Source organism: Sarcophilus harrisii, chromosome 6 (genome assembly GCF_902635505.1).
Source record: "Sarcophilus harrisii chromosome 6, mSarHar1.11, whole genome shotgun sequence".
Lineage (NCBI taxonomy): Eukaryota > Metazoa > Chordata > Mammalia > Dasyuromorphia > Dasyuridae > Sarcophilus > Sarcophilus harrisii.
In genome coordinates, this window is record NC_045431.1 from 205969599 (window position 1) to 205979541 (window position 9943).

The following is a 9943-nucleotide window of genomic DNA, read 5'->3' on the forward strand; positions in this document are numbered from 1 at the left end:
ACCTCAAGTACCAACTTCTACATGAAGCTTTTCTTGATTACCTCTAATTGCTAATGCCTCTCTTCTCTTTAAAAAAAAAAAACAGTTTTTAATGATATTTATCTATTATTTTATCATTATTCATATATATTTTATTATATATAATAAATATTATTTATTATTATATTATTATTTACTTATAATACCTGTAATATTTATTCCCTTGAAATTTGTTCTGTATAAATTTGTACTATTGTTTTTTCTGCCTGAATAAAAAGCTTTTTAATAGCAGAGACTGATTCTTTGTTTTTATATCTACGTTCATCTAGCACAATGCATATAATACTATTTAATATTTGTTGATTAATTGATATATCATTACAGGGCTTATGTAAATTTCTCACTCTATCTACACAATCTGTGGTCCTGTAACATGTAAACTTGGCTCCAAGTACCTATTTATGTCTATCCTTAAATATCTACTCCATGGAAATGCTCTATAACAACCTAATACAAGACTTTGCATGTAGCAGAGGCTTAATAAATAGTAGTTTGTTTTTTTTTTAATTAACTTTGCAGCCACAAGTGTTGGTAAAACTCTTGAATACTGCTTCAACCAGATTAAAATGTCATTGAGAAACATTTAACAAAATAATTTAAAATAAACTAATCTAACATAGGTGTTAATTTGAGATAGATTTGCTTGTTTTTTAAGCCAATATGGGACAAATAGATGGCACAGTTGGTAGAGTGATGGGGCTAGAGTTAAAAAGATTCATCTTCCTGAATTCAAATCCACTGGTGATTCTGGGCAAGTTGTCACGGACCCTTGTTTGCCTTAATTTCCTTCTCTGTAAAATGAAAGGGAGAAGAAAATGGCAAACCACTCCTATACTAAGAAAACCCCACATGAAGTCATGATGACATGAATATGACAGAAAAATGACTGAACAAAAGCAATATCTAAATCCAGATTGACCAAAGAGTGAAGAATTTTTCATTCTTAGAGACTCCTCTGAGTCTTAAAGGGTTTGAGATCTTTTTTGTAGAGAGAATACCTATACGCAGTCTCATATATCCTTGAAATACTGTAGAAAACATGGTTGATTTAGTTAGCATTTTATCTGAACAATGAAACAAGGCCTCCATCTAGTGACCAAAAGAGTGTATACATTTTGGTACCAAAAAGTTTATAAGTATAATCAGAATTTTGCAATTATATTTTATATAGCCTGGTTTCCAAGACTATATTGAAGTGATATTTAAAACAGATTCAATACATATGCACACTTTTACACATACAAACACTTCTAAAAGACAATTAGCTTCAAGTGGAAGAAACTAATGAAATTGAAATTCTAAAACCTCCCCTACACAACTCCACCTAGCCTGTTAGCTCATCAGTGCAATTAATCTACAACCTTTCTGTCAAAGGACAATGAAATCTTGGGAATTTGCTAAAACCCAGACTGCCTAAATCCTAGCATTTCTTGACCGCTTAAGATTTCAATAAATATCTATTAAGTATTTCCTGTGCAAGTAGCTGTCAATATGGGGACTCACACGATCTATTCTAGTCACCTTTTATATCACTAGCCCAGTTTAACTAAGATCCAAAATATCATTGATCTCTTCCCTGAAGGGTACAAAATCATACCTTTTAAAATTACAGAATCTCAGAACTAGAAGGGATCTCAGAGATCCTCAAGTTGACCCTGTAGTTAAACAGGAATCTTCTCTGCAGCATCCCAGTAAGTTGCCATGAAGCATCTCCTTTGCATATCTCCATTGATAGTGAGCTCACTCTTTCTGGAATAACCCTTTTCATTATTCAATAAATATAATAATAACAGTTAACATATAGTGTTTACCAGGTCCCAGCTACTATGGTAAGCACTTTTACAACTGTTATCTCATTTGATCCTCATAACAACCCTGTGAAATATGTGCTATTATTATCTAATCTCCCTTTTACCGATGAGGAAGCTTGAGATAAATAGGGTCACACAGTAAATATCTGAGAGTGGACTTGAACTTGTCTTCCTGACTTTAGACCTAGTGTTCTATCTACTGTGTCACCTAGCTGCCTCTAAGTTCTAATTGTTAATTCAGTGCAATTCAGCAATTACAAACATTAAATGTAATGTACCCGGGCACTCTAGATAGCAGAATTTAGCTATTCAGCTCCTCCCCTTTGAGCCTAGTTCTTCCCTCTGGGGTCAAGCAGAATAATAATATAACAGTAGCAGCTCACATTTCCACACTGCTTAATGGTTTACAATGTACTCCGCTTATAGCAGCCTGGTGAGTTAGATAGTAGAAATATCCACATTTTGCAGATGAGGCAAGTGAGGAAAGTTACTTACCCAAAGTCAGACACTGGTTGTAAATGGTGGAGTCCAGATTCCAGCCCTGGTCATGTCTTTCCATGAAACCATACCACATTCACTAGTCTAATGTCTCTTCTAAAGCACATCTCTTCAAACAGGAGGATCCTGATCACGTTCCCCTAAATCTTCTCTTTTGCAAACTACATGTCCAGATTTCTTTCTATCAGTCTGGTCTCGTATAAAATGATTTCTGAATCTCCTCTTGTCATCTTATATGATTCTCATTTGGCTTCATACCTTTGCCTGCCCAAATGCATGCTGAATTAACTGGCAGGTCATGATGTCCTTTCAGTTAGCCTTAGAGGCTTAGGGTACTTCTTATTCCCTTTGAGAGGACTAAGAGATTAGCATGCTGTACTTTATGTACCTTCTCCAGAGTGAAACTATGTCCTTCCCTAGAGATTTGAGTCCAGAATAGAAGCACAATTAATACACAAATAGTGGAGCTAAAATGGCAAGAAACCTAAACAACACACAGCCATTCCACCTCATTTTACAGATGGTAAGGAATTCACCCCTGGCAGATGTGGGGATGGTCATGTGTCTTGTTTTTTCTAGTGTCCGACAACATCCCTGTCTTTTGTTTGGGTGATTCTAAGTATAAAATGAGCATGACAATCATTCCTTCCTTTCTAAGATTGGAATTCAAGCCCTGGCTCCCTACCTCTATAATACTGCATTAGTCATTCCATTTCTCTAGGCCTTAGTTTGCTCAGAAAGTGGGGATAATATTAATTAATATTTGCATTTCCTAACTCAAAGAGTTTTGAGGAAAGTATTCTACAAATTTTAAAGTGTTATCCAAATGCATGATTATTGAGAGAATTAACCCTTAAGAAATGTGAAGAGATCTAAGTAAAAGGGTTTTTTTTAATGAAAATTTTGATTTTCTTGGTATAGGGAAAGAGGATCAATGCTTCTAGTCTCCCAGAGTTGTTTGGACACTAAGAAGTTAAACACTTTGTACAGAGTTCACACAGCTAGCACTTATCAAAGATGAAGCATGAACCCAAATTGTGCCATTCTGAAGCCTTTTTTTTTCTTCCTTCCTTTTTCTTTCTTTCTTTTTCTTCTTTTTTCCTTCCTTCCTTCCTTCCTTCCTTCCTTCCTTCCTTCCTTCCTTCCTTCCTTCCTTCCTTCCTCCCTATATTCTTCGTTCTTTCTTTCCTTCCTTCTTTCTTTCTCCTTTCTTCCCTCCTTCTTTCCTTTCCTTTCCTTTTCTCTTTCTTTCTTTCTTTTTTCTTCCTTCCTTTCTTTTTCTTTCATGCTTCTTTCTTTTTTTGGTGAAGCAATGAGGTTTAAGTGACTTACCCAGGGTTATATAGTTGATTGGTTGGTTATTGTTCTTCATTCTCTAAAAGGACCAAAATGACATCACTATGTTAGAGCTAAGTTACAGTTTGTTCAACGTGACTGATCTGGCCAATTCAAGCTCAGAATGCTCTCCCATAGTTCAGGCACAAATAGTCCCTATAAACATTTGGGGTGGTTTCCCTAACTTTGTACATCTCCCATTTCTTCTGGGCCAATTCAATTCTGTCTTTCTCATAGAGCACAGCACCTTCTCCCATGAGAGCATGCCATACTAGGGGTTCCTGTGCCAGTGTCTCCTGGGTCATATAATCAATTCTAAAGTTCTAAAGATTTTTTCTGACCTCCTTGTGAAGGCTTGCCCTGTGTGAGTTCTTCAAGTGTCTGAGAACAGATTTGAACTCAGATCTTCCTGACTCAGAGACCGAGGCTCTACCCACTGTGCTACCTACACCAACTTTCTATAGACTATCCACACTACTTTCTGATAGTGGGCATAAAAATGTGATTAAGGACAGAGCATGGGATTTCATTGGCATAGAGAATTCTCAGATGAGGAAGCTCCTGCCAACACATTTTGCTATTTGTTCTGTAACTTATAGTCTTAGAGAGTTGAACAGTGTACTGAAATCAAGTTTAAGTGACTTCCTTAGGATCACATAGTATGTGTCAGAGGCAAGACTTTCACTTGTACTTGAACAACAGTTAAACTGTTGTTATATATATATATATATATATATATATATATATATACATACATATATATGTATATATATATAATTATACATATATAACATTATTATGTATATATAAAAATATAAATTAATATATCAAAATAGAAATAGAAAACATTAATTTCCACCTTATGTGCTTTAACTCTAGTAGTCAGTTTTAAATGAATCAGACTGAGATAATAGAAAGGGAATTACAGTACAAAATGAGAGACCCAAGTTTTAGGTCTTGTTGTATGACTTTAAAGAACCCTCCCCCCCCAAAAAAAATTCCCTGGGTCTCAGTTTCCTCCAGTAAATATGGAGGTGATTGGATGTCCTTGTCATTTTATAACATCAGCCATAACCCAATATACTCATAAATGATCACAAATACTAAGTTTCATGTTTGACATTACTCATTGGGAGGATTTTATTTGGCATTGTAAAGTAGAAAAGAAGATTGAAAGTGCAATTTTATTCCTTTATAGATGGTCTACAAACATACATTCAAAAAAATTAGCAGTAGAAATAGGATCATTGAAAGTGCTTTTAAAAATGAGATAGATAAGATCAAAACAGGCAATAAAATGAACTGTGACGATTCTTATTTGCCCTCAGCTGGTTAGGGGTGGGACAACCAAGGGATCGTGGTCATTTCAACAGAGCCAGGACGATCAGCAGCATGGACAGTGGTGACAGAGGTCTGGGCCATAGTGATCCAACCTCTTGTTGTATCTATTCTAGCTAAGGATTGACTTTAGACAGGATGTCCACGTCAGCCTTGTCAATCTTCCCATGTGTCTTCTCTCCTGGAGCCAGCTGGTGATCCTGATTTGCAATTAGATTGGTGTCTGCTCGCTTTCGGAGCCGGACCTCTGCAGGGGCCACGAGGGCCCTAGAGGCCCCATGGGAGATAGTATTGGGAGGCAGTATCTCCGCAAGCTTCTTTCTTAGCCATTCCAACCTGGTTTCCCTGTTCAGGTACTCAGCCCAATCATGCATCAGTTGTACTTCCGTCACAGCTCTTTTCCTGGGGAGGAATGGAGGAGCCGGGAAAGTAAGAGAAGAAAGAAGAGAGAGAATAAACCATTTGGTTCACTCACTCCTTCCCATTTTCCAGAACAACGGTTGTCCCGTTGACCAACAGGGTAAACCAGACTGTAATACTTACTTAATTGATTTTCCATCAGCATTTGTAAGGAAGCCAATTACATACAAGACCATGATGGCTTTTGCTACATCTTTTGCAGAAACCATCTTCACTAAAAGAAAAGGAAAAAAGGGGACATTTAAAACTTAAACAATTCCAAACAAATCTTTTTTAAAAATCTATTCAGTATATATAATCTATACCAAATCACTTGAATTTTGAAGGAAGAACAAGGAGAGGAAGGAAAAGAATTAGAAACTCCATTTTTTAAAAATGTTAAACATTTTTACAAGTATTTTAAAAATTTTAAATTCAGGTTAAGGATTTTTTAAATAGCTTTTTGTTTAGAAGTTATATGGATGGGTAATTTTTTTAGCATTGACAATTGCCAAACCTTTTGTTCCAACTTTTCCCCTCCTTCCCCCCATCCCCTCCCCAGAATGGCAGGTTGACCAATACATGTTAAATATGTGAAAGTATAAATTAAATACAAAATAAGTATACGTATCCAAGTAGTTATTTTGCTGCACAAAAAGAATCGGACTCTGAAATAGTGTACAGTTAGGCTGTGAAGGATAGGTTAAGCATTTTTACACATACACACACATATACAAACATTCACAAGTGCACATATATCATGTAACTTAAGAATGAAGTCACCAGGCAATTTTTTTTTCTGAGACAATTGGGGTTAAGTGACTTGCCCAGGGTCACACAGCCAGGAAGTGTTAAGTGTCTGAGACCAGATTTGAACTCAGGTCCTCCTAACATCAGGGCTGGTGCTCTATCCATCACACCACTAATTGCTCCACCAGGCAATTTTTCTTCAAGATATTGGTTGGACTTTCTATATAAGTAGGAAAGTTGCCAGTACACAGGGTAAGGTTTAAAGAAGACTTGCATACGATGATAACTATTTCTACTTTTTAACATTAGACTAAGTGGATACTTCTAGGTATTTTATATGAGATCTAGAACTGATTATACCCTATGATGATGATGATGATGATGATAGGCTTTTAAGACTTGCAAAGTACTTCACAAGGGTTATCTCATTTTGTTCTCCCTACAATGCTTCAAAGTAGATGCTATTTTTATCCCCATTTTTCTTATAGGGCAACTGAGGCCAAAAAAGATTGTGAACTTGTGTTTTCCTGACTCCACGTCCAATACTCCATGTATTTTACCATTTAGCTGACCTTAATTCCAAGAACCCCACTTTTGAAGATATTACTTCCCACCCCCCACAAATAATCATGAAAATTAAGAATGAAGTCACCTTGCAAGTTAAATTTTTCTCAGGTATACAGGTTGGGTTTCCTGTATAAGTAGGAAAAGCAGAATTTCCAGTATACAGAGCAAGGTCTGTGAAGAACTCATCTGTGATAATTTTATATACAGAAGAAGGGTAAGAGGAAATAATTTTATAATAAGCTTATAATGGAAGTTCTAACTTAGTAAATAAGAGGGGACAATTTAAATGCCCCAAAGCAAATCAAATGCAAGAAGATCAAGTCAACAAATATAGGTATATACTGGTACCATGAGATATGAAGAGCTAAGAAAAGGGATAGACATAATGGAACTCGGAGAGGATATGTAAAAGCAAGGGAAAATGAACAAAATGCAGTTCTCTCATCACGAGTAACAAGTAAAAAACGTGCACATGTGGTCAGGGCAGTGATGGGGAGGTCATGAAGAGATAGAAACAGATGTTCATAGGATTAGTTTTTATTATTTGTACATAATTTTCCCCTCTTTTTTTCCCCTTTTTATTTTGAGGCAATTGGGGTTAAGTGACTTGCCCAGGGTCACACAGCTAGGCAATATTAAGTGTCTGAGACGGGATTTGAATTCAAGTTCTCCTAACTGCAAGGCTAGTGCTCTGTCTATTGCATCATCTACCTGTCCCATTGTAGATAATCTTTCTTTGAATGTTGTCTCATTGTTGTCATTCTCTTTAATGAAAGTACTGATTTTTAAAAATTATAATAGTTTTTTATTTTTCAAAATACATGCAAAGATAGTTTTCAGCACTTATTCCTGCAAAACCTTCTGTTCCACATTTTGCTTTCTCCCCCTACCCTCCTTCTCTAGACAGCAAATAATCCAAATACAGGTTAAACATGAGCAATTCTTAACATATTTCCATATTTGTCATGCTGCACAAGAAAAATCTATATACAATTTTAAAAAGACTCCCTATTATCCTGTTGAAAATGACAGGTCATCAGTGGGAGACTAGTAAGTAGCCAACAATTATGCTCTGTGGACAAGCTGGGAGTTCTAAAATGCTTGAAACCTTTGGTTCTCCTAATAAAGCAAACTGTCCTCACAATTAATTTGCTAAGCAACCCACTACCCCTCCATGCTAATAAACTTTAGTCTAACCTGTGTCCCAAGTCTCACAAGTTCAAAATTAGCCTAATTTAATAAGTTTTCTTGACTAATATTTAGTTTTCCTGAACTTCTCCAACAAGTATTTTCCAGGTGTTTGTGCCAATGACTGGTACTCCTGATTCCGGGCCTGGCACTCCATCCACCAGGCAACCTAGCTGACAATGACTAACCTTATCTTAAATAACTGCATGTAAAGTTTGCAAAGTGTTCTGCACAATCTTTTCACTGGAGCCTCACATTAACCCTCTGTGAAAAAAACTATAGAGCGAAATACAATTTATTTATGAAATAGGAATATAAGTTTCTGAATCTATAGTTTTTCTGTTTGTTTTAAGGACAAAAGTCTATTTTCCACTATCCTTCCTCCATTTCTTATGACCTTTTCCCATCCATGAGATTGCTTACCTGTGACCACATCCTAAGCATTTCAAAGGCAATTAATCTACGTAAATTTTTTAAATGCTTATTTTTGTGTTGTTTGTTGAATATAGAAATGGAATTCCTGAATGACCAACTTGGATGGTTTTGTCCATTTTAATTCTATCCTGTCTTGCCAAACATTATTATTATTATTATATAATTATTATTATAATTATGCTTATTGAGCTATACTAAAGAAGTCTTCCTGTCCTAAGTATGGCAATAAGGCAATAGTGGACATGGCCAGAAAGTATCTATGGATAATGACCTCAGATCTGGAAGCTTTATTTCCTTGTTCCTCAAAAGATGATGGATTCTCATAGAGCAACATAAAGAAGAACTAAAAAGAGACTGTAAAACATATATTTAAAATATAAGGCATTAATTTTTTTTAATTTAAGTGGATACCTGGTATGAATGATGCTAAAAAACATCTCCAGAATTCAGATTGCACTTGTGTAATACTAGTGTATAAAGCAGCTTCTTAGTTTTTTTAGTATTAAGAACTCCTTGGGTAGTTTAGGGAAGCCTATGGATCCTGTCTCAGGAAAAAAAAAGTTTTTAAATGCATAAAATAAAATATATGGGATTATATGGAAAACTAATTATGTTGAAATACAATTATCAAAACATATTTGGAAAAAAAAACCAAAAACAGTTCACAGACTCCAGGTTAAACATGTTTGTAGAAACCAAATTCCTTTTACCTTCAAATGCAGCATTCTTTATGTGGGACTGGAGGATGGAGGAAAAGTAATGCAAATCTCTGCCTTAATCAATGTTCTTTCATTACTGAAATCATTCTTCATGGGAATATTTAATTTTCTACTTTTATCCAAGGAACCACCACATATTTCATGCCAAATTTTCATAGATTTTTTTTAGATTAATGCATTTTTTAAAAATTCTATCATCTCAAAAGACAAAATTGAATTTTTTTAAAGGCTTTCTTTTGCTTTGCAAAATTTTCTGTTTGCCTAGCTTATACCCTAAGGTATCATGCCCTTGGAAAGAAATTGTACCACCTAAATAATTGCTTAATAATCAAATCATGTAGCTGACTGAACCACAGGAAATAAATTTTACTTACCCAGGAATATCTGAGGAAAAGTTTTTCCTTCAGAGGACTTGGCTTGGTAGCTGGTGATCTGTTAATGCTGAGTAAACTGGAGGAGGCTGCTGAATTAAACTTCAGGAGCCTTAAATGTGACTTATATATATAGGTCTTCCCCACACCAAAAGAAGCCCTTTTATTGTTTCAGGTGATGTCACTCCCATTTCTCTGGATCACAAACTATAGGGGCTGAACACACCCACCCATTCATTCTCCTCTGTCCACTCTTCTCTTATTGGACATCAAGAAAAAAGTGAGGTGGAGGGGGATGGGGAAAAGGTCAGAGGGGAGAGGAAAGAATCCTAGAAAAAAAAAAACTACTGGATAACTCAAAGGAAGGCTGGGCTGGGTTGGCAAATCTGAAGTTAGATTAGGAAAAGAGAGCTGCTAAACTAGCAAGGATTACAACTTAATTTACAAGGTGTCTTTAGAGGAAATTCAAATCTGAAAGTGCAAAATAACAGAT

At 35.7% G+C, this 9943-nt stretch overlaps 1 protein-coding gene across 1 annotated transcript; it reads right to left on the minus strand.

The window, feature by feature from the left end:
• Nucleotides 1-4835: 4835 nt before the first annotated feature.
• Nucleotides 4836-9684, minus strand: PTH (parathyroid hormone). The gene is given in 3 exon segments (XM_031943131.1): nucleotides 4836-5423; nucleotides 5565-5655; nucleotides 9600-9684. Coding segments are annotated over 3 exon segments (462 nt in total). The 3' UTR covers nucleotides 4836-5137.
• Between the last annotated feature and the right edge of the window lie 259 nt (nucleotides 9685-9943).